At 49.7% G+C, this 26020-nt stretch overlaps 1 protein-coding gene across 1 annotated transcript in view; it reads right to left on the bottom strand.

Moving 5' to 3' along the window:
- The window catches only part of LOC119847488 (galectin-4-like), a 44996-nt gene extending 20105 nt beyond the window's left edge, over positions 1–24891 (bottom strand). Inside the window, 6 exon segments of the mRNA XM_038382320.2 lie at positions 11774–11821; positions 12429–12476; positions 14468–14587; positions 18198–18396; positions 23026–23114; positions 24736–24891. Coding sequence (XP_038238248.1) covers positions 11774–11821; positions 12429–12476; positions 14468–14587; positions 18198–18396; positions 23026–23114; positions 24736–24765 — 534 coding nt within the window. The 5' untranslated portion in view covers positions 24766–24891.
- Between the last annotated feature and the right edge of the window lie 1129 nt (positions 24892–26020).

Consider the following 26020-nt stretch of genomic DNA (forward strand, 5'->3'; position numbering starts at 1 on the left):
TTGTACAGAAAGGAGTCCAGAAATGACGAGTGCACTGTGGGATATGAGTGGGAGGACTGAAGGAATATAGGTAATGCAAGATGGCACTTAATAGAAAAATAATGTTAGGTTAGTAACTAGTTATAATTAGCTTTGCTGTTGTTAGGCCAATTCAAGTTGTTTTATGAGGTTAAAGAGGGTTGCTTTTGTGTTTTGTTTAAACCACACAAAACCATGTTTAAGCAGGCTAAAACCACTAGAAGGCTTGTACCTCTGCAAGAGGATGTGTCTGAGACAAGTGGAACATTGACTGATGCAAGCAAGTGCAGCAAGCATGTAGGTATAGAACATAAAGGGGGGATTTAGACAAGTTTTAGCTTAGAAGACCCGTTGGATGATGCCTAGATGATGCAGTGGTCCCCCTTCTAGCTCTACTGTAAGTAACAGGTGTGGTAAACCCAGGACAAACAGCTACAAAAGAGGGGTAGTAATTAGCCCCAGGGGTTTAAAAGACCCCTCCCTATCCACTGAGGAGAGAGAACCATAGGGCAATAATGACAGGTTTCAGAGTAGCAGCCGTGTTAGTCTGTATTCGCAAAAAGAAAAGCAGGACTTGTGGCACCTTAGAGACTAACAAATTTATTAGAGCATAAGCTTTCCAAATGCATCCGATGAAGTGAGCTGTAGCTCACGAAAGCTTATGCTCTAATAAATTTGTTAGTCTCTAAGGTGCCACAAGTACTCCTTTTCTTTTTATAGGGCAATAAGGTTCAGCTGGGAAAGGGGTTGCTAGGGAACCAATTAGGTTCAGCTGACTCCAACTACTTGGGACTTTTTTAAACCCTCCCCCGGTGGTAGGAGGGGCAGAGTGAAGGGGTAAGAGGAGCTGGGAAGCTGCTAGTAGGTTGTTTGCAACAAGACACCAGACCTTCCCAGTAGGGAGGCTGCACTCGCTCCCCAGGAGGGAAGGAAAATAAGCACAAGGGACTGACTGAGGAGAGGAGTAGCAGGACCCAGTGCCACCTATAAGGATTTGCCTTGCCCCAAACCTGAGTCTCCAAGGCTAAAAAGGAGTGAGCCTACTGAGGGGAACAAGGTATTTTGCCACACGGGCCATTGTTTATAAGATTAGGGAAGCATCATTGCAGTGAGGGTTTCCAGTTACACTGAGTACAGGGTACAGGAAATATTCCTAAAACCAAAAATTAGATCCAAAAATGTCAAGAAGGATCACGAGCAATGACCGTATCTCTCTCCAGCATGGATGCATGCACCCTGCCACACAACCAATGGCACTAACACCAATAGACACTTATCCGGTTACACATCAGAGCAACTTGTTTAGTCAGAGAAACATCACTTGGGGTACACCGGTGAGGGGGCAAGAAGTGATTTTTCCCAACAGGACACATCCTCTCTGCTGTAGACAGAGCCTAACCAAACCAGCTCAGGCTGTGTCTACACTATGGACCTTATAGCAGCACCACTGGGAGATCTCCTTTGTCGCGGCTCTATGCTGGTGAGAGAGAGCTCTCCCACCAGCATAATTAACAGTGATAGTCTCTGCAGTGATGAGCAGTGATAGCTATGCTGGCAGGAGACTATCTCCCACTGACATAGCCCTGTGCACACTGGCACTTCTGTCAGTGAAACTTTTGTGGGTCGGGGCAGAGGTGAAAGTAAGCCGGCCTGGTCCAGTCTGGCGTACTGGCAAGAAAGTGGCCGCCAGTACACAGCCAACCGTACCAGCAGGGCCGCTGATGGTGGGGAGGGCACAAAAGGCACAGGTGAACTGGGGCCTGGCAATTTAAAGGGGCCCGGGAATCCCAGCAGCAGCCGGAGCCCCGGACCCTTTAAATCGCCACGGGAGCTGCAGGGCTCCTGGCTGCCGCTGGCCTGGGGCTCCGGCAGCAATTTAAACGGTCCAGGGCTCCTGGCGGCTGCTGCTACCACACCAGCAGCTGGAGCCCCGGGCCCTTTAAATTGCCAGCGCAGCCCCTGTGTTTCTTTTCACACCCCTGACCCACAAAATTTTTACTGACAAAAATGCTAGTGTAGACATAGCCTTAGTATCCTCAACAGACATCACCAACTTGCTGTCAGCTTCTTCCTCCAGCCATTAACTTGTTGATTTACCCAAAACAAAAACAGAAGTGGGCAAGAGCTCCAGGACGTTTATGGAAACAGCATATTTGAAGCATATGCTAGAGAATATTTGCAAAAGCAAATTCTGTATTTGCATTTACAAGTGATCACAACACAGCTCTAATTCTAGGGGTTACATTCATCCAGACAGGGAACAGAAACAAGAGCATGTGACTGATGTATCCTGAATACCAAATGAAACAAATAAGGCTGTCCTTACCCATACGCAAAGTACGCAGCTGCATAGGGCAGCAGGAAATTTAGGGCATCAAATTTCCTGGTGCCCTACGCAGCTGCATGCTACTCCAACCCCTGCTCTGCCTCTTCCCCATGGCCCCTGCCCCTGCTCTGCCCCAGCCCCACCTTTTCCTGCCCCTACTCTGCCCCAGCCCTGCCCCCAGTCCGCTGAGGACTGCAGCAGGTCAGGCCTGCACTCACAGGCGGCGGGAAGTGCAGCCACTCGGCCCCAGCCGCGCCACCAATGAGTTCTGTTCCCCCCTGCCCCCCAAGCCTCCCTCCGTGGAGGCTTGGGGTCCCACCCCCACCCCCCTGCAGGGGGGCTGCGTAGGGCCCCAGAATGGCTAGGGACGGCCCTGGAAACAAACAGCTCACATATGAGCTGTAGACCAAGGATTACTCAGTGAATCATTTCAAAATTAAATGAGAGAAAAAAATCTCAGGATGATCAGAAACAAAGAGGGACAAAATTCAGTGAATAAAGTCACAGTCAGCCCAGCATGTGTCCAGAGCTCGGACACATTAACTGAAGCATGCTGAATGTTTAATTAAGGTGCATCCTTTTTCCAAAATACTCATAAGCCATTGGAGCTATGTGTGTGTCAACCAAAGCAGAGGTACCAAGTATTAAACAGTCTGATCAAAACCCCTTTCTTCTCTCAAATGCTCCGCTTTCATTCTCTTGGCTCTAATGCCACCAATATTTCACTCATGTTCCAGGCATCACAGAGTCTTTCAGCCTGGACAGGTCCTGACTTTCTAATGGGAAAAACAAGTGAATTCTCTCTGATCCCTCCAGCCTTCCTTATTCATCAGACGGATGCACCAAAGCACACATGTTCAATGCCTCTTCCCTTTGCTGGGCATTTTAGCCTTTCTCCTCTTTGAGGAGCAGCTGATCACTGTGACTGTGACAACTTCTGTCTCGCATGACTAGATTGAAATCCCAACAAGACTTTGCCCTTCAGTGAGTATCGAATTTCCTTCATCTCCTATCGTGCATTTTAGCCAAAGCCCTTGGGAGCCACCAGGTCACCCGGCTCACTTTTTCCAGTGGACTTTAGCATGCCAGAGACAGATTATTTTCCCTCATGGAAGACAGGCTGGTATCATGCCATTGATCATAGATATCCAGATCCAAGGTAGAACTGTTCTCTCCTTGTTCATCTGTTCCTATTTCTTCACAGGCCAGATCCACAGCTCTACAGGGTCTGCTTCAGAATTGTGACAGGCAAGGAACATCAGCACCTCAGTCGTTCTCCCTTGTACTCACAAGTCTGCAGTACCTTTGCTTCTGTCTGAAGCACAGCAACCCTGCAACTCCCAGCCGCTAGGACTCAGAAAGGAACATACCTGTAGGAATACAGGGACTGCCATGCCAGAGCAGACCTGTGGCCATCTAGTCTGTATCCTAACCCTACCAGTTAGTGGTTAGCTTATGCCCCAAAGCAGGAGGGTTTACATCTCATATTTTTTATTAGTAGCATAAGGGCCCTACTGTCAATCAAACCCTAACCCCGCCCCTTGACCCCATAAGCCCCACCCCTTTACACATGCCCCCTTCACCAGAACGCCTGCCTCATGGGGTATTACTTCTGGGGTCAAGGCTGCCACATGACCAGATGCAAGGTGTGTCATGTGACCCCTCTAACAACTCCTCTCACTTCCCTCTACTATCAGGAGGGGTTTCACCCCTCTAGGACTGCCCCGAGAGGAGATTTGACCAATCAGGGCAAGTTCCGGGGTGGGTGTCCTCTCTGGAAGTGGGTCATGTGACCCCTCTAACAACTCCTCCCCCCACCCTCTACCAATCAGGATGGGTTTCACCCCTCTAGGACTACCCCGAGAGGAGATTTGACCAATCAGGGTAAGTTCTGGGGGTGGGGTATCATAACCCATAACACCTTTCACTACATCGATGTGTTACCTGACTTTATAAAGAGTTACAACCAGAGCTTTCACAGAACTATACGTACCAGACCTGCTGATGTTAACCCTTCAAATTCTCTGAAGGTATGGAAAACAGTTTATGGAGATGGTTTTAAAATAAAACCGGTTGTTGCCCCTTTTAGAAAAGGCGACCACGTGAGACTATCTAAAACCAAAGGAGTTTTTGAAAAAGGTTATGAACAGACATTTACCGATGAGATATTCATAGTAGATGAAGCCTTAACCAGGGGTCAGAGACCTGTATACCGATTAAAAGATTACAAGGGTGAGACAGTTACTGGATCTTTTTACCCTGAAGAATTACAAAAAGTAAACCCCTAACGCGACAGGATTTACAGGATTGAAAAAGTTCTAGCGGAGAAAGGAAAAGGGCAAAAAAAGCAACTATTGGTGAAATGGTTGGATTGGCCTGATAAGTTTAACAGCTGGGTGAAAGCTTCTCAGCTCTGTGACATTTAGACACAAACAACAAAAACAAACCAAAGTTATTCCTCCTACAAAGACAGAGAAAATGAGCGACGGCGGGTTTTACATTACTTTGTTATGGGCTGTAAAATATTTCCACATCCTAGTTTTTAAAGTTCTGTTAAATCGTTCCACAACCCCTGCTTTGACTTATTATTAGTAACAAAATGGTGAATGCCATGCCGCTTTAACAATCTGCTTAAGGGTTTGTTTAAAAATTCTTTCCCCCGATCGGTTTGTAATTTTTGAGGCATGCGCCCTTCGCTAAAAATAGCTTTAAAGACCTTGGATACCTCACCACTCGTCTTGTCTCTTAGGTCTAAGGCCAAGGCATATTTGGATAGAATGTCTATCACTGTTAAAATGTACTTAAAATTGATGTTGTGTTTGGAGAACCGGTGCATAGCCACCAAATCTGCCTGCCATTGCGCATCCACATCTGAAACAATGGTCTTGTTTCTTTTAAAATGTATTCGAGCCGGTTTGTGTAAAGGGTAAGCATCCTACTCTGAAAGCCAAGCTGTTACCTGTCTTCTATTTAAAGTTTTACTATGCTTTTTGGCCACTTGAAAAAGAGGGTTCACCTCGCCAAAGCTCCCAACTTCTTAAACATTCATTTACCTGAGTGTTGTCTTTTCTGTTCACCTTGTCTGCCCGTAACTCCCCCAAGCCATGATCCCCTTCCACCTCAAGGGGGGTGGACAACAAGAGGCCATCACGCTCATCGGGGTGCCTCACAAGCATCTGGGTTTCGGGGTCGGTTTCCGCCGTATCCACCAACGGTTGGGCCAAAGGGTCCTCTTCAGAACTCTCAGTAATGTAGCGCTTTCTCCACACAAGTCCAAAGGTGCTTGGGGCTAAAACAAAGTCTCACGGGGGTGGTGAAGGAGGCTATGTTTCCACGATTTCTAAAACACACGCTCTTGGTAAAAGATGGCCTCTTCTGCCCAGCGCTGGGACATATGGGGTGATGGGTGCTGCACTCTGATTGGCAGAGAGATCACATGCCCCTCTTCTGGGCGGTTCACCCCATCCCAGAACCTGCCCTATTTTGGTCAAATCTGCTCTCGGGGTGGTCTGATTGGTAGAGTTTGGTGGGAGGAATTGTTAGAGGGGTCACACGAATCATTTCCAGGCGGGTCACCCCACCCCCGGAACTCACCCTGATTGGTCAAATCTCCTCTTGGGGCTGGTCCTAGCAGGACAAAACCTATCCTGATTGGTAGAGGGTGGGGGGAGGAGTTGTTAGAGGGGGTCATATGACCCACTTCCGGAGAGGACACCCCCACCCTGGAACTTGCCCTGATTGTCAAATCTCCTCTCGGGGCAGTCCTAGAGGGGTGAAACCCCTCCTGATTAGTAGAGGGAAGTGGGAGGAGTTGTTAGAGGGGTCACATGACACACCTTGCTTCCGGTCATGTGGCAGCCTTGACCCCGGAAGTAATATCCCATGGAGCAGGCCTTCTGGTGAAGGGGGGCAAGGGTCAGGATTTGATTGACAGTAGGGCCCTTATACTACTTTTATTCTCTCTAACACAATGTTGGGGTGAAATTCTGGTTCCATTTAAGTCACTGGGATTTTTGCCACGGACTTCAGTCCAACCAGAATTTAATCCTGAATGTTCTCATCATCCATGTAAGTGTCCCATCTTTGTCTAAGTCTCTTGGTGATATCATGTGGCAATGAATTCCACAAGTCAATTGTATTGTATAAAAAGTATTATGAGATATGTCTGACACAGTCTTAGCCCTGGTCTACACTAGGCATTGAGGTCGAATTTAGCAGCATTAAATCGATGTAACCCTGCACCCGTCCACATGACGAAGCCCTTTTTTTCGACTTAAAGGGCTCTTAACATCAATTTCCTTACTCCACCCCCCAACAAGGGGATTAGCGCTGAAATTGGTTTTGCTGGGTTGAATTTGGGGTACTATGGACACAATTAGATGGTATTGGCCTCCGGGAGCTATCCCAGAGTGCTCCATTGTGACCGCTCTGGACAGTATTCTCAACTCAGATGCACTGACCAGGTAGACAGGAAAAGGCCTGCGAACTTTTGAATTTCAATTTCCTGTTTGGCCAGAGTGGCAAGCTGCAGGTGACCATGCAGAGCTCATTAGCAGAGGTGACCATGCAGAGCTCATTAGCAGAGGTGACCATGATGGAGTCCAAGAATCGCAAAAGAGCTCCAGCATGGACCGAATGGGAGGTACAGAATCTGATCGCTGTATGGGGAGAGGAATCCGTGCTATCAGAACTACGTTCCAGTTTTCGAAATGCCAAAACATTTGTGAAAATCTCCCAGGGCATGAAGGACAGAGGTCATAACAGGGACCTGAAGCAGTGCCGCGTGAAACTTAAGGAGCTGAGGCAAGCCTGCCAGAAAACCAGAGAGGCTAACGGCCGCTCTGGGTCAGAGCCCCAAACATGCTGCTTCTATGAGGAGCTGCATGCCATTTTAGGGGGTTCAGCCACCACTACCCCAGCCGTGTTGTTTGACTCCTTCAATGGAGATGGAGGCAACACGGAAGCAGGTTTTGGGGACAAGGAAGATGATGAGGAGGAGGCTGTAGATAGCTCACAGCAAACAAGTGGAGAAACTGGTTTTCCCGACAGCCAGGAACAGTTTCTCACCATGGACCTGGAGCCAGTACCCCCCGAACCCATCCAAGGCTGCTTCCCGGACCCACCAGGCGGAGATGGGACCTCTGGTGAGTGTACCTTTTAAAATACTATAAAAGGTTTAAAAGCCAGCATGTTTAATGATTAATTTGCCCTGGCATTCGTGGCTCTCCTGGATATACTCCCAAAGCCTTTGCAAAAGGTTTCTGGGGAGAACAGCCTTATTCCATCCACCATGGTAGGACACTTTACCACTCCAGGCCAGTAGCACATACTCAGGAATCATTGTAGAACAAAGCATTGCACTGTATGTTTGCTGGCGTTCAAACAACATCCATTCTTTATCTCTCTGTGTTATCCTCAGGAGAGTGATATCATTCATGGTCACCAGGTTGAAATAGGGTGCTTTTCTTAAGGGGACATTCAGAAGAGCCCGTTCCTGCTGGGCTGTTTGCCTATGGCTGAACAGAAATGTTCCCCGCTGTTAGCCACACGCTGGGGGGAGGCAAAATGCGACCTTGTAACGAAAGCACATGTGCTATGTATGTAATGTTAACAGCAAGGTTTACCGTGAAAGGGTGTACCCATTGTTCTATAAAATGTGTCTTTTCAAATACCACTGTCCCTTTTCTTTTCTCCACCAGCTGCATGTGTTTCAAGGATCACAGGATCTTCTCCTTCCAGAGGCTAGCGAAGATTAGAAGGCGAAAAAAACGCACTCGCGATGAAATGTTCTCTGAGCTCATGCTGTCCTCCCACACTGACGGAGCACAGACGAATGCATGGAGGCAGACAATGTCAGAGTGCAGGAAAGCACAAAATGACCAGGAGGAGAGGTGGTGGGCTGAAGAGAGTAAGTGGTGGGCTGAAGAGAGGGCTGAAGCTGAAAGGTGGCGGCAGCGTGATGAGAGGAGGCAGGATGCAATGCTGAGGCTGCTGGAGGATCAAACTAATATGCTCCAGCATATGGTTGAGCTGCAGGAAAGGCAGCTGGAGCACAGACCGCCGCTACAGCCCCTGTGTAACCAACCGCCCTCCTCCCCAAGTTCCATAGCCTCCTCACCCAGACGCCCAAGAACGCGTTGGGGAGGCCTCCAGCCACTCAGCCACTCCACCCCAGAGGATTGCCCAAGTAACAGAAGGCTGGCATTCAATAAGTTTTAAACGTTTAAAGACCTTGTCCTTCCCTCCTCCACCACCCCTCCTGGGCTACCTTGGTAATTATCCCCCTGTTTGTGTGATGAATTAATAAAGAATGCATGAATGTGAAGCAACAATGACTTTATTGCCTCTGCAAGCGGTGATCGAAGGGAGGTGTGGAGGGTGGTTAGCTTACAGGGAAGTAGAGTGAACCAAGGGGTGGGGGATTTCATCAAGGAGGAACAAACAGAACTTTCACACCGTAGCCTGGACAGTCATGAAACTGGTTTTCAAAGCTTCTCTGATGCGCACCACACCCTCCTGTGCTCTTCTAACTGCCCTTGTGTCTGGCTGTGTGTAACCAGCAGCCAGGCGATTTGCCTCAACCTCCCACCCCGCCATAAACGTCTTCCCCTTACTCTCACAGATATTGTGGAGCACACAACAAGCAGTAATAACAGTGGGAATATTGGTTTCGCTGAGGTCTAACCAAGTCAGTAAACTGCAACAGCGCGCTTTTAAACGTCCAAATGCACATTCTACCACCATTCTGCACTTGCTCAGCCTGTAGTTGAACAGCTCCTGACTACTCTCCAGGCTGCCTATGTATGGCTTCATGAGCCATGGCATTATGGGGTAGGCTGGATCCCCAAGGATAACTATAGGCATTTCAACATCCCCAACGGTTATTTTCTGGTCTGGGAAGAAAGTCCCTTCCTGCAGCTTTTGAAACAGACCAGAGTTCCTGAAGATGCGAGCATCATGTACCTTTCCCGGCCATCCCACGTTGATGTTGGTGAAACGTCCCTTGTGATCCACCAGTGCTTGCAGCACTATTGAAAAGTACCCCTTGCAGTTTATGTACTCGCTGGCTTGGTGCTCCGGTGCCAAGATAGGGATATGGGTTCCGTCTATGGCCCCATCACAGTTAGGGAATCCCATTGCAGCAAAGCCATCCACTATGACCTGCACATTTCCCAGGGTCACTACCCTTGATATCAGCAGATCTTTGATTGCGTTGGCTACTTGCATCACAGCAGCCCCCACAGTAGATTTGCCCACTCCAAATTGATTCCCGACTGACCGGTAGCTGTCTGGCGTTGCAAGCTTCCACAGGGCTATTGCCACTCGCTTCTCAACTGTGAGGGCTGCTCTCATCTTGGTATTCTTGTGCCTCAGGGCAGGGGAAAGCAAGTCACAAAGTTCCATGAAAGTGCCCTTACGCATGCGAAAGTTTCGCAGCCACTGGGAATCGTCCCAGACTTGCAACACTATGCGGTCCCACCAGTCTGTGCTTGTTTCCTGAGCCCAGAATCGGCATTCCACCACATGAACCTGCCCCATTAGCACCATGATGCCCACATTGGCAGGGCCTGTGCTTTGAGAGAAGTCTGTGTCCATGTCTCATCACTCTCGTCACCGCGCTGATGTCGCCTACTCGCCCAGTTTCGCTTTGCCAGGTTCTGGTGCTGCATATATTGCTGGATAATGCGTGTGGTGTTTAATGTGCTCCTAATTGCCAAAGTGATCTGAGCGGGCTCCATGCTTGCCATGGTATGGCGTCTGCACAGAAAAAAGGCGCGGAACGATTGTCTGCTGTTGCCCTGACGGAGGGAGGGGCGACTGACGACATGGCTTACAGGTTTGGCTTACAGGGAATTAAAATCAACAAAGGGGGTGGCTTTGCGAGAAACTGAATGGCCGCCTCAAGGATAGAACTTAAAACCTCAAGGATAGAACTCAAAACTGGGTTTAGCAGGTCATCGATTTCACAGAGGGAGGGAGGAGAAAATGAATACAAAACAAATCTGGTCTATTTCTTGTTTTGAGCCACTTCATCTATCTTTATACATCATGCTGGCAGCAGACTGTGCAGTACAACCGCTAGCCATTGTCACCTCCTGGGTGCTCGGCAGAAGACGGTGCAGTATGACTACTGGCCATTGTCTTCTGCTGGCTGCAAATTAAAAGACAGTGCACTGCCGGTAGGACTCAATCGCCATGAGACAAAACAAGGGAAATGACCTGGCTGAGTCACTCCCACGTTTGCCCAGGCGCCCGGTTAAAAGAGCACCCAGGACAACGTTGATGACGGCTACCAGTCATACTGCACTGTCTGCTGCCAAAAGGCAATAAACTGCTGCTGTGTAGCAATGCAGTACCATGTCCGCCAGCACCCAGGAGACATACGGTGACGGTTAGCTGAGCGGGCTCCATGCTTACCGTGTTATGGCATCTGCACAGGTAACTCAAGAAAAAAGGTGCAAAACAATTGTCTGCCCTTGCTTTTACGGAGAGAGGGAGGGAACGGGGGCCTGACGATATGTACCCAGAACCACCCGTGACAATGTTTTAGCCCCATCAGGCACTGGGATTTCTACCCAGAATTCAAATGGGCGGTAGAGACTGCGGGAACTGTGAGATAGCTACCCACAATGCAAAGCTCCGGAAGTCGACTGTTGCCTTGGTACTGTGGACACAGTCCGCTGACTGCATGCACTTAGAGCATTTGTGTGGGGACACACACACTCGACTGTATAAAAACGCTTTCTACAAAACTGACTTCTATAAATTCGACCTAATTTCGTAGTGTAGACATACCCTTAGAGTGAAGAAGACTAAAATAATGTGACTGCATTAACGGTATAATTTTTATGCCCTCAGTCAGCTGAAATGAAACACCAAGTTTGTGGGACACAGGGAAATTTGAGACTAAGCTGATATAACAGTAGGCAGGTGCAAATGAGCAGAAGGAGAGAGAGTTCCATGTTAGCAGCTGCCCAACCTCAGGAGCAGCTGCTCTTTTTATAGTCACAGTGCCTGTAGATCCTGGTCAGTGTCTCTGCTCTTGCACACAGGACCCCCGATAGCTCCATCTGTTCCCAGTAATTTGCTGAACTCAGATTTCACAAATTGCTCCCAAGTTTAAATCTGCAAGCCCATGACTGCTCGAGCCACAGGCCACCGGTTACTACACCACCCAGGCATTGGGATTCTCCAGATCTGGGATTTGGAACCATGCAGGGTTTTCTTCATGGCCCCCACCATGCAGGAGTCCTTGAAGCATAGCTTGCATACCCCAAACCTCTGCAGCCTCACCTGGGACTTTTGTATGATATGCCAGGAATTATGTTACCTTACTGGGTCTTCCTCCCTATCCTGCCCCCTCACATCCCAGGGTCTTGTCAAAGTCTCTGTATGATCGATGTGTATCATCTGTAGCAAAATACTCACTCTGGGAGCTGGAGCCCCGAAGACTGTCTGGGCAAACACATTGGAGATCTGCAAGGACAGAGAGGCCAGGTAAGCATAGCACCTGTGATGTGAGCTTCAGCAGCTAAAACTCTGTCACTCTGCTGAGCTGTGTAGCTGCTCCATTCTGATAGGGTTGAGGGGACTCAGCAGCAAGATGCTTCCCAACCAGGTGACTGGGGCATTCGTAGAGCACCCAAAAGTGTGCTTAGTTCAGGTATAAAGCAAGGCCCTGCCCTAAGGAGCCTGCAGCCTACACAGAGACAGTGCAGCAGGGGTGGAAGAAGACAAAACACTCCTCAGTTTTCTGGCTTCTTTAGTCTTGTAGCCCTTGCCCAGGAGAGGAAGTCGTCTCAGCCCGACAGAACTCGGGCAGTGGGAGGCAAACCCTGTTTGAATGTCAATGTCATACACAGGGGGACGGTTGGACCCAGTCCACTACTCCCATGCTGATTCAAGCAGGGGGACATGTCGGGTATTGTGCAGGCTACCATGGCCAGAGACAGAAGCATTCTGACCCCTGATGTCTCCTGGAGCTTTTCCAGCTCACTTTTCTAGGATGATCTGAGCATCTCCTCTTTAGATACACATTCCCTCCTAAGTTAGCTGAACATGGGAATGTAAGAGTTGTACTTACACTGCTGGAGTGAATTCCGTAAGCAGGGGCTGCCTGCCCTTGCAGACCCTAAACCCAAAGAAATACATTAAGGTAAACCATAGAATCATAGCAGATTAGGGTTAGAACAGACTTCAGGAGGTCATCTAGTCCAACCTCCTGCTCAAAGCAGGACCAACCCCAATTAAATCATCCCAGCCAGGGCTTTGTCAAGCCAGGCCTTAAAAAGCTCTACGGATGGAGAGTCCACCACCCTAGATTTCTCCCTATATAACCCATTCCAGTGCTTCACCACCCTCCTAGTGAAATTGATTTTCCTAATATCCAACCTAGACCTCCCCCACTCCAACTTGAGACCATTGCTCCTTGTTCTGTCATCTGCCACCACTGAGAACAGCCGAGCTCCCTCTTCTTTGGACCCCCCCTTCAGGTAGTTGAAGGCTGCTATCAAATCCCCCCTCACTCTTCTCTTCTGCAGACTAAATAACCTCAGTTCCCTCAGCCTCTCCTCATAAGTCATGTATCCCAGCCCCCTAATCATTTTCGCTGCCCTCCACTGGACTGTCTCCAATTTGTCTACATCCTTTCTGTAGTGGGGGCCCAAAACTGGACGCAATATTCCAGATGTGACCTCACCAGTGCCGAATAGAGGGGAATAATCACTTCCCTCAATCTGCTGGCAATGCTCCTACTTGCTCCCCAGGCCCTTTTCTGCAGAACTGCCGCTTAGCCAGTCGGTCCCCAGCCTGTAGCAGTGCATGGGATTCTTCCGTCCTAAGTGCAGGACTCTGCACTTATCCTTGTTGAACCTCATCAGATTTCTTTTGGCTCAGTCCTCCAATTTGTCTAGGTCACTCTGGACCCTATACCTACCCTCCAGCATTTCTACCCCTCCCCCTAGCTTAGTGTCGTCCGTTCACTTCCTGAGGGTGAAATCCATCCCATCATCCAGATCATTAATAAAGATGTTGAACAAAACCAGCCCTAGGACCGATCCCCGGGGCACTCCGCTTCATACTGGCTGTCAAGTAGGGATTGCACCTGGGGTTTAATGGTACTAGAGACAGGGCAGGGCAGTAACGGGGAGTCAAGGCAGGCAAAGAGCTGCAGGTCTAGATACTGAGAATCTGTGATGTAGCGGTAGTTGGCACAACACCTGAATAGATCCTTCTCCCCAGCTGGACCTTCCCTTCTGGCTTCCCAATCTTGACTACCACTCTACACTGCAGGGAGCTTTTTCCCAGCATGCCTTTCTGTGTCTGGCCCTTTAAAATTTGACGGCTGCTGCTCTAAAGTAGCCATCTTGCAACTGGCAGTTGCTGGCTCCGTGTCCCTCTCCCTCTCTCCTCCAGCTGTTAAATCTATGATTGCTGAGGAGCTGAGATACTCGCCTTGCATGCAGCGCAGGCAACTCCCTGCCCCGTTGGGCACTGGACCCCTGAGTGGCCAGTCACTCTGGGCCTGGACATTGGAGGCACCATTGGAGGGCAAGACATTAGTCACACCCAAGTTCCTGAATGGTGTCTCCTGCTGGGTGCAGTAGAGGGGGCGCCCATGGAACAACACCCCCAGTTCCTCTGGCTTTCCTTGCCCTGCATCAACACATGCCTTCCTATATTTCAAGTGCTAAAGTGAGACACAGCGCCACTCAGGTTTGGCCCGTCTGCCTCTCTGGAGATGGAGACGCCAGGTTTGAGTGGTGTTGTGACCTAATGCACGGGGTCACTCAGGTATGGCCTGGCCAGCCATAGACAGAAGGTGGCCAGGCCAAACCTGAGTGGGCTGTGACCTTGTGCACTGAGTCTCAATGCCGCTCTGTTTGCGGCCCCTCTCAAACCAGGGCCTGTGACAAACTGCCCCTTTCTCCCCTCTCCTCTCACAGGTGGCCCTGAATGTGAAAAACGTTCTCCTTTAACCAGGATGGGAGTTTGGGGGGTCAAGCAGGACAGTCCAGCGAAACCCAGGACAGTTGAGAGGTCTGTTAACACAACGTCCCTTGCCACTGGGCAGCCAGCCTGAGCAGTGGAACTGGTGCGAACAAGGCCAGAGCAGATACTCACGCTGGGGTTTGTGAAGTTGATGCAGTTCACAGTCACGTCCCCTTTGATTTCCAGGATCTGGACAGTATGAAGGGAAAGGCGGTGTCTGTACTCCAGGAGGTGCTGACCATTCACAGAGACCTAGGGAAAGGGCAGAGGGAGGGATGGGTGAGGGCTGTGCTAGGAGGAGTGAGAAGATGAGGGTATCCGCAGTGGGGGAGCCTTTACTCTAGTTAAGATCATGTCAGGATTTCAGTATCGCCAACCCCAGTGTTCACAAATTATGAGTCATGCCCCATCAAATCATGAGATTGTCTTAAATATAAAGAATTATGAACTCTGTCTATTTGCCTTCTGGGTTTCTGGTCTTTCGGGATCACATTTTCAAACTTTTCTCCACAGCCATGAGAGCTGGAAACTTGCTGTTGTTTTTTTTTTTAATGAAAGCTATTAATCTGATGTAATCACATGACTCCAGGAGCAGGGACTTTAAGAAAAACACCCAATATTGCAAGAATGCAGGGCTTCCCTGCTCTCACTTGCTCACAGCTTCTTGAAAATGTCTCCTCTGGGGCTGAAACCTCCTCGGCTGCACTCAGCCCAAGGGGGAATGTCTCTTCTGTGACTGAAATCTCCCTTGCTACACCCAGCCCAAGGGGAAACATTTTGGAAAGTTTCAGCAAAGTCTATTCGATGACTTTTAGTTTGGCTGAAAAAATGTCCAGCATCATAAAAGCTGAACTCTCCTGTCCACTGGTGTCTGGGCCTGTCTGAGGAGGAGCCTCCAAGTGACTGCAGTCTCTGCATGAAAGTTAACCAGTTTCTGTGCATCCCCGTTTGACACGAGTGGAAACATTCTTTGCCGACACTGAGCCAGATTCTGTTGCCAGTGATACCAGGGTAATCTGAGGTAACTCCACTGACTTGTAGAGCTTGACTCCACTTTCCGCCACCTCCGTGTAAACCAGAAGTAACGCCAAAGAGGCTGCAGAGATTACACTAGTGCAAAAGGAGAATGAGGCCATGGATTTAGGTCTTGTCTACACAAGGAAATTGTACCAATTGAACTACATCGGTTTAGAAACTGATTTAGATCAACCAGTGCAATCCCCAGTGTCAGTTCAAAAGTGCGTTGTCATGGAAGTGTTGGTCCTGACTTTACAGTTCAGCTTGAATTGCATTTTGCACTTAAATCAGGGATTTGTTTTATGTGAAAAATACAGCACATCCTCCTCAAACTTACAGCACTCACTCACTGGGTACTGAATGGATTGTCTGAAGATTTACAAGTACATCCATTAATTAATTAGTTTGTGAGTTAAAATTAATTAAAATTGGATCCTTTAAGAAATTTAGCACCCAGTGTCTCTTTGTCCAGAATGATCTCGATAACCTCCCAGATAGATGAAACTTCAAACTTTACATATAGTTAACATTACTAGACCTCTTGTGCACAGGCTATATTTGAAGAAATTACATTGTTATTTAGCTAAGTGATTAATATTTTTTTTATTTAATTGTTATGGTTATATACGCTGCAAATAGGCTCAAATCGACAATTTAGGTAACTCAGGTAGGGTCCTTATGACATCAGCAGTAACTCAATCTATCCCCTCCCTTCCTCTACAGCTAATTTGCCTACAACAATTCTATTGGCACATGTGCCATGAGTTCTCATGGGTAGATTACTGGGCCGAGCTGTCACAGGCTCCCCTTTTTAAAGGCTCTGGGCTGCTCCGAGTTTGGGAATCAGGGTGTGAAAGGCTCCCCATGGTGCTGCTGCCTCAGATCCACTGCGCACTGAGGCCTGATCTGCACTTAACATTTAGCTGGACATAGCTTCGGCCCTCAGGGGTATGCAAAACCGATTCCCCAAGCACCGTAGCCCCAGTGCCACCCACCTGTCCCAGCAGAAGCTGCGGTGTGGCAGGGGAAGCCCCAGCACCCAGACCCCCGCTGTGGCGCTGGGACTGGAGGAGCTCTCACTCCCTGCTGCGCCCCGTGGCCGTGGCATGGGGACAGAGCTTCTCTGGTCTTGGGGCTGAGGGGAGAGGGCAGGGGTTTGCAGTGGGGTGGGTGGATCCTGGGTGGAACAGGGGTGGGCCTCAGGAAAGGGGCAGAAAGGGATGGGGCAGTGGGCGGGGCTGCAGGTGGAAGGGGTGCAGAGGGGCCACCCCACTAGCTCCGGCTCAAGGTCCCAGGCAACCTTAATTTGCCTCTGCTTCTGGAGCGCCCCCCAAAGCCCCCTGGTTCTTCCAGCATGCTCAGAGTCAGCCAGTGTCCCTGGAAGACCCCATCCCCCCGCAGGTAACGTGGGGTGGGAAGGGGGAGTAGGGAGGAGACATGAGGGGAGGTCACATGTCCTCCCCATTAGTTGATGCCCCCCCTCTGAGGTGAGGAGGCTGAGCTGGGACAGGCCTCGGGACGGAGTGGGGTGGGGGATCAGGGTCCAGGCACTGGTACCCTCCCTACTTCTAGGGAGCTTCCAGTGCTCATGCCCAGCATCTCCAAATGCAGGAGTCGCGCGTGGCCCATGTGGGGCTGGGACCCTCCCCTAAGAGGCTGGCCACCTTGTGACAGTGCCTTTGGAAATCTCCCTCTTGTAACAGAGGAAGACTTAGCCGCACCCTCTGCCGGGCTGCAGAGACAGACCTCAGTGAGATCCCTTCCTGCAAGTCTCTCCCCTCCCCGCCAAACACAGTATCAGCTGAACTCCATCAATGCTTAGGGCCTGATCCTGTCTCCCTTTCACATCCCTCTATGGCATCTCGAGGCCAGTCACGAAGCAGTGTGAACCGAGGGGCGGTGAGGTGTATGGGCCCATGGTGCCCATGCTCCACCAATATGAGAGCACAGAGGCCTGGCTCCACCGAAGTTTGGATCCGGGTCTCTCCCGCTGCCCCACCTCCCGCCCCCATGCACCTCCCCCGAAGCATCTCACCCTGGCTCCCCCTGCCTCCCCTGGGCAATTTAAAAGGGCCTGGGACCCTCACCGCCACCCCCGGCAGCACAATGGGGATAAGGCAGCTTCCTGCCGGCCCGCCCACCAGCCCGCTCTACTTCCCGAAGTGCTTGGAAGTGGCCGGTGCAGCCCCTGGGGGCTGGGGTGTCTCCGAGTGCTGCCACCACCCCAAGCTACAGCCAAGGGGAGCTGCAGGGGTGGTGCCTGCAGGCACCGGTGCGTGGAGACCCCTCTGGGCCCCCGCCTAGGAGCTGCTGCTGGAGGGGGGTGCACGTCGCTTCCGGGAGCTGCCTGAGGTAAGCGCTGCACCCTCACCCTCTCCCGCAACCCAACCCCCTACCCCAGAACTCAAACTCCCTCCCAGAGCCTGACCCCACACCCCCTCCTATACCCCAACCCCCTGCCCCAGCCTGCACCCCGCACCCAAACTCCCTCCCAGAGTCCAACCCCTGCACCCCTTCCTTCACCCAATGCTCTGCCCCAGCCCAGACCCCACACCCAAACTTCTTCCCAGAGCCTTAGGCACCACCAAAAATGATACAAACTTGCCTCCCCTGCATGTACTGGCACCAGCAAGGCACCCCAGAAGCACAGACTGGTCTGTACTGGCCTCCCTCAAGGCCACAGACTGGTACTCGCTGATGTGTCCTGTCCCAGCAAGGGGACCTGCTTCCCCTCCATCACCCCTGCGGAGCTAGTGTCCCTTGATGGGCTCTGGTGCAGTGCCTGGCAGCTGCCAGCAGCAGAGTATCCACCCCGGCTGCTGTCCTGCAAGGGCCGTGTGCTCACCTGATAGCAGTGGCCCTTGACATTGATGATCACTTCGAAGTAGATGCCTGGCTGGAAGGGCATGCGGTAGGTCCTTTCCTCCGCCCCCCAGCAGCCATTCTGCTCGGTGTTGCACACAACCACCGGGCGGTCCTCGTTGAAACGCGGATTTAAGTGGAAGGCGATGTCCCCATTCCCGCACCGCAGGTTCACCCCAAAACTGAAACAGAACGAGATGGTGTGACCGGGTCTGCCTGCGCCAGGAGGGGGGGGGTGACACTGCACCCTATATTCTTCACAGTGATATGATTATGACATAATCATAATGTACTTTATGCAAGATAATCATGTCGGATGTCATTGAAAAGGTTATGATTTGCTGAATAGGATTATCCTATTTTTATGCATGTGTATCACTTTTGTATCTGAAGTGATGAATATTGTCTATGTATCTGTACTTCAAATGTAGTTACACCTGGGTAACTCCCACTAGCCAAGATGCTTTCATTCTAGATAGAATGAAATCTGTCAACTTCATGAAAAAACTCGCACAGATACAGACAGACATCATCTTCCTCTCCAAATGCAAACAGATGGACATCATACCAAAAGGACTAAAGGTAAAAAATCCATTACAATCTACATACCACACAGACTATGCTGACAGCTTGTGCCACACACTCTCAAGGAAACTGCGGAACCACCTGATTAACATCCTCTACAGCATGCTCTAATAAATTTGTTAGTCTCTAAGGTGCCACAAGTACTCCTTTTCTTTTTGCGAATACAGACTAACACGGCTGCTACTCTGAAACCATTCTAGATAGTGAGTGGGGAAGGGCCTTTTCAGGGCAACATGCCATTAGAATAAAACAGGCCTTAGGGGAAGCTTTTCTCCCACCTGGGGAGCCTTCCTGAGAACTACAGACAGCCTCTGCAAACAGATGGACATCATACCGAAAGGACTGAAGGTAAAAAATCCATTACAATCTACATACCACACAGACTATGCTGACAGCTTGTGCCACACACTCTCAAGGAAACTGCGGAACCACCTGATCAACATCCTCTACAGCAAACAGGGAAAGATTAAGAATGAGCTCTCAAAACTGGATACTCTCATAAAGAACCAACCTTCCACACAAACTTCCTCGTGGCTGGACTTTACAAAAACTAGACAAGCCATTTACAAAACACACTTTGATTCTCTACAAAAGAAAAAGGACACTAAGCTATCTAAACTACTATATGCCACAAGGGGCCACAACAATGGTTCCCGTAACCCACCCAGCAATATTGTTAATCTATCCAACTATACTCTTAGCCCAGCGGAAGAATCTGTCCTATCTCGGGGCCTCTCCTTTTGCCCCTCCACCCCCACGAACATGATACAGTTCTGTGGTGACCTAGAATCCTATTTTCGACGTCTCAGACTCAAGGAATATTTCCAACACACCTCTGACCAACATATTAACCCACAGAGACCTTCCTGCCAACACTACAAAAAGAAGGATTCTAGGTGGACTCCTCCTGAAGGTCGAAACAGCAGCCTGGATTTCTACATAGACTGCTTCCGCCGACGTGCACGAGCTGAAATTGTGGAAAAGCAGCATCGCTTACCCCATAACCTCAGCCATGCAGAACACAGTGCCATCCACAGCCTCAGAAACAACTCTGACATCATAATCAAAAAGGCTGACAAAGGAGGTGCTGTCGTCATCATGAATAGGTCAGAGTATGAACAAGAGGCTACTAGGCAGCTCTCCAACACCACTTTCTACAAGCCATTACCCTCTGATCCCACTGAGAGTTACCGAAAGAAACTACAGCATTTGCTCAAGAAACTCCCTGAAAAAGCACAAGAACAAATCCGCACAGACACACCCCTGGAGCCAGGACCTGGGGTATTCTATCTGCTACCCAAGATCCATAAACCTGGAAATCCTGGACGCCCCATCATCTCAGGCATTGGCACCCTGACAGCAGGATTGTCTGGCTATGTAGACTCCCTTCTCAGGCCCTTCGTTACCAGCACTCCCAGCTATCTTCGAGACACCACCGATTTCCTGAGGAAACTACAGTCCATTGGTGATCTTCCTAAAAACACCATCCTAGCCACTATGGATGTAGAAGCCCTCTACACCAATATTCCACACAAAGATGGACTACAAGCCGTCAGGAACAGTATCCCCGATACTGTCACGGCTAACCTGGTGGCAGAACTTTGTGACTTTGTCCTGACCCATAACTATTTCACATTTGGTGACAATGTATACCTTCAAATCAGCGGCACTGCGATGGGTACCCGCATGGCCCCACAGTATGCCAACATTTTTATGGCTGACTTAGAACAACGCTTCCTCAGCTCTCGTTCCCTAATGCCCCTACTCTACTTGCGCTACATTGATGACATCTTCATCATCTGGACCCATGGAAAAGAAGCTCTTGAGGAATTCCACCATGATTTCAACAATTTCCATCCCACCATCAACCTCAGCCTGGACCAGTCCACACAAGAGATCCACTTCCTGGACACTACGGTGCTAATAAGCGATGGTCACATAAACACCACCCTATATCGGAAACCTACTGACCGCTATTCCTACCTACATGCCTCTAGCTTTCATCCAGATCATACCACTCGATCCATTGTCTACAGCCAAGCGCTACGATATAACCGCATTTGCTCCAACCCCTCAGACAGAGACAAACACCTACAAGATCTCTATCATGCATTCCTACAACTACAGTACCCACCTGCTGAAGTGAAGAAACAGATTGACAGAGCCAGAAGAGTACCCAGAAGTCACCTACTACAGGACAGGCCCAACAAAGAAAACAACAGAACGCCACTAGCCATCACCTTCAGCCCCCAACTAAAACCCCTCCAACGCATCATCAAGGATCTACAACCTATCCTGAAGGACGAGCCATCGCTCTCTCAGATCTTGGGAGATAGACCAGTCCTTGCTTACAGACAGCCCCCCAATCTGAAGCAAATACTCACCAGCAACCACACACCACACAACAGAACCACTAACCCAGGAACCTATCCTTGCAACAAAGCCCGTTGCCAACTCTGTCCACATATCTATTCAGGGGATACCATCATAGGGCCTAATCACATCAGCCACACTATCAGAGGCTCCTTCACCTGCGCATCTACCAATGTGATATATGCCATCATGTGCCAGCAATGCCCCTCTGCCATGTACATTGGCCAAACTGGACAGTCTCTACGTAAAAGAATGAATGGACACAAATCAGACATCAAGAATTATAACATTCAAAAACCAGTTGGAGAACACTTCAATCTCTCTGGTCACTCGATCACAGACCTAAGAGTGGCTATACTTCAACAAAAAAGCTTCAAAAACAGACTCCAACGAGAGACTGCTGAATTGGAATTAATTTGCAAACTGGATACAATTAACTTAGGCTTGAATAGAGACTGGGAATGGATGAGTCATTACACAAAGTAAAACTATTTCCCCATGGTATTTCTCCCTCCCACCCCACCCCCCACTGTTCCTCTGATATTCTTGTTAACTGCTGGAATTAGCCTACCTGCTTGTCACCATGAAAGGTTTTCCTCCTTCCCCCCCCTGCTGTTGGTGATGGCTTATCTTAAGTGATCACTCTCCTTACAGTGTGTATGATAAACCCATTGTTTCATGTTCTCTGTGTGTGTGTATATAAATCTCTCCTCTGTTTTTTCCACCAAATGCATCCGATGAAGTGAGCTGTAGCTCACGAAAGCTTATGCTCTAATAAATTTGTTAGTCTCTAAGGTGCCACAAGTACTCCTTTTCTTTTTGAGAATACAGACTAACACGGCTGCTACTCTGAAACCTCTGAATAATGGCTGCTATGACTCAACAAGGACATGTGATGAGGCCACATGTCTCTAGACTCCATCTCTGGATGTCAGTGGTTTTCCATAGATTAGTCTGGGAACCAAGCTTTGGGAACAAAGGATTCCTTCCATACGTAAAAGCTATATAAGGCAGGGAGTGACGTCATCAGGAGTTCTTTACTCCCCACACAAGAAGACTCCTGGAAACATTTGAGGAACAAAGACTGAATTGGGGGAAGTGCTGGACCCAGGCTAGTGGGATTTTTAGCCTGTGACTGAAATACCTGAAGGTTCCAATCTGTAAAGCAAGTGCAGCTTGCCCCTTAAGAATCTGCAGCCTGCTTGTATCATCTCTTAGGATGAGAAGCTGCTAATTCATATCCAATCTATTTAGTATATTAAGTTTAGTTTGTTTTATTATTTATTTATTTGCTAGGTAACCTGCTTTCATCAGTTTGCTATCACTTATAATAACTACAAAAGAAATATTTTAAGTGAATACATTTATTTTTGCTTTTGCTGGAAGCTGGGTTTCACAGTGACCCGTAGTCCTTTTCAGAGAGCTGGGGCAGTGGAAGTAGAAACTATGGTGGAGGAGTGAGAGGTGAGGAGTTTGTTGAGAGGCAGGTGATTCAGGGGTGGCGGTTTAGCATGGGAAATAGAGTCATGCTCTGTGCAGCTAAGCAGCAGGGAAAGGAGCCAGGAAGAGAGAGGAGAACAAGGAGAGAGAGGGGCCAGTGGAGGGGGTGAACCTTAACAGGAGCCAGGAGGAGCCTGGTGGAGAAACCGTGCTGGTGGAGGATGACAGTAAAGACAGCTCAGAGTTAGTGGTGCAGTGAAGGAGGGGAGGGGGTCTTGGTGAGTGAGGAGGGAGGGATAGTGGAGAGCTGTTGAGTGCTGACAGCACAAGGGCCTGGTTGAGCTGAGTCCAGATGGGGTGCTGGTGGAGGAAGTGGGTGAAATGCAGCACAGGATGGAGTAAATAGCACCCACCTTTTCACGAAGGTTTGGACTATTCCTTGGATTAACACCATTTTCCCTTCATACAGGCCTCCAAAGATGGGTCCAGAAAAGGGGACAGTCTGGAAGAAACCACCCCACAGTTTTAATGGCAGCAGAGGAAACATACACTGCACTGCACATACACCTGCACTGGCCAGTGGGGTAGTAATTTTCACAGGACCCTCCTGCAAGTGTTCTGCTGTGTCTCCCAGTATTGGGACATTGTGGCTTGGGAGCGTCTCTCTGTCAGGGCCCTGACTGGGTGACCAGATCATAGAATCATAGAAGATTAGGGTTGGAAGAGACCTCAGGAGGTCAGCTAGTCCAACCCCCTGCTCAAAGCTGGACCAACACCAAGTAAATCATCCCAGCCAGGGCTTTGTCAAGCCTGACCTTAAAAACCTCTACGGATGGAGATTCCACTACCTCCCTAGAAAGAAAAGGAGGACTTGTGGCACCTTAGAGACTAACAAATTTATTTGAGCATAAGCTTTCGTGAGCTACAGCTCACTTCATCGGATGCATTCAGTGGTTACCTCCCTAGGTAACCCATTCCAGTGCTTCACCACCCTCCTGGTGAAATAGTGTTTCCTAGTATCCAACCTAGACCTCCCCCACTGCAACTTGAGACCATTGCTCCTTGTTCTGTCATCTGCCACCACTGAGAATAGCCGAGCTCCATCCTCTTTGGAAACCCCCTTCAGGTAGTTGAAGGCTGCTATCAAATTTCCCCTCACTCTTCTCTTCTGCAAACTAAATAACTCCAGTTCCCTCAGCCTCTCCTCGTAAGTCATGTGCCCCAGCCGCATAATCATTTTCGTTGCCCTCCGCTGAACTCTCTCCAATTTATCCATATCCCTTCTGTAGTGGGGGGACCAAAACTGGACACAGTACTCCAAGTGTTGCCTCACCAGTGCCAAATAGAGGGGAATAATCACTTCCCTCGATCTGCTGAAAATGCTCCTACTAATACAGCCCAATATGCCGTTGGCCTTCTTGGCAACAAGGGCACACTGCTGACTCATATCCAGCTTCTCATCCACTGTAATCCCCAGATCCTTTTCTGCAGAACTGCTGCCTAGCCATTCGGTCCCTAGTGTGTAGCGGTACACGGGATTTTTCCGTCTTAAGTGCAGGACTCTGCACTTGTCCTTGTTGAACCTCATCAGATTTCTTTTGGCCCAATCCTCCAATTTGTCTAGGTCACTCTAGACCTTATCCATAACCTCCAGCGTATCTACCTCTCCCCCCAGCTTAGTGTCAACTGCGAACTTGCTGAGGGTGCAATCCATCCCATCATCCAGATCATTAATAAAGATGTTGAACAAAACCAACCCCAGGACTGACCCCTGGGGCACTCCGCTTGATACCGGTTGCCAGCTAGACATCGAGCCATTGATCGCTACCTGTTGAGCCCAACAATCTAACCAGCTTTCTAACCACCCGATAGAAATATGTCCTGATATTATCTGGACCATCCCAATATTATGTCCAGATAATATGTCCAGAAATATGTCCTGATATTTTCTGGACCATCCCGATATTAGGGGCTTTGTCTTATATAGGACCCTATTCCCCCTCCCCTCTCTGTCCTGATTTTTCACACTAGCTGTCTGGTCACCCTAGCCCTGACAGATATCTCCTGAAGAGAGAAGACAGTGTGCATCTCCAGGTGTTCAGCTCCCACCCAGCCTGACTCACTGGGTTCAGAATAGGCTGCTGAAAAGCCATGCTGAGCTTGTCCAACGCTGCTGCTGCTGCTGCTGCTGGCGGTAGCCCCAGGCGGCTCTCTGTGACTCTTTCAGTTTCGTTTCCTGAGCTGCAAGCACAGAATGTGGGCGGGTTGTCTCTCTCCTGCCATCCGGTGTGCTTTGATTAACCCATTAAGGTATCAGAGTAGCAGCCGTGTTAGTCTATATTCGCAAAAAGAAAAGGAGTACTTGTGGCACCTTAGAGACTAACAAATTTATTTGAGCATAAGCTTTCGTGAGCTACAGCTCACTTCATTGGATGCACCATGGTTCCCTAGGGACTGCCATCCCAGGGCCACAATCGGTGCCGATGACTTGAGGAGCTGGCAAGGAAGGGGAAGTAAAATGCAGCTGCTATGGGGTGAAAGTCCAGGAGCATTGCCACATGCTCACACACCCTGCTTCCTGTCTCTGCAACCAGTTCCCCTTTCAAGTGCAGCTGTTGTTAGTTCCCACCAGGCTCTCAGCCATTTACTTGGCTGCTTTTGAGCTGGGTAAGAGACTTTCCCCTTTTAAAGACACCAGTGTCTTTTGCGCCTGTGGAATCCAGACCTACCCAGCTAACCCTGATCCACAGACACCACTCTGTGCTCTCGGGTTGGCATGACTCCAGTGCTCAGGGACATGGCAGTGGTGTCTTGACACAACCTTGGTAGTAGCCTGCGGACTGTAGGGCCTGCTCATCCAGCCGGAGTTTGTTCAGGGAATGAGATTGGAAGGATGGAAAGAGTTAATGCCCTTTGGCCTGACCCGCCTCTTCCTTTAGCATGGAGCTGGGGCTCAGCCTGGCTCTGGACCTGCAGAGATCCTCTCTTGTGGCCATAATTCTGAGGCTAGGTTTCAGGACTTTCTGAGACCTTCTCTGCAGCTGAGAAGTGTTGTGTGCTGGCCCCATGGTCCCCTAGCCAGCAATGAACACATGCTTCTAAGGGCAGACCTCCCAACGTATCAAGTGGTGAATGCAGGATGCAGCGGAGTCACCCACTGAAAGTCAAGTGCTTCCTAGGCAGGGTGGCCACTGACCTCAGCACAGGGGAAACCGGGGAGATCCCTGTGGAGCTGCCCATCTCTGTGCAGCCATCTCTGCTGCAGCCGCTGGCCCCAGGATCTTACCCGCCCAGTCCATGCCACACTCTGCCCCAGCCTTTCAACCTAGCCCACCCAGGGTCAGTGTCACTCCCCCACCCCCCTGAGTGCCCCACGCTGGCCCCTGCCAGCCCTGTGCAATGTATGGT

This window comes from Dermochelys coriacea, chromosome 23 (genome assembly GCF_009764565.3).
Source record: "Dermochelys coriacea isolate rDerCor1 chromosome 23, rDerCor1.pri.v4, whole genome shotgun sequence".
Classification (NCBI taxonomy): domain Eukaryota; kingdom Metazoa; phylum Chordata; order Testudines; family Dermochelyidae; genus Dermochelys; species Dermochelys coriacea.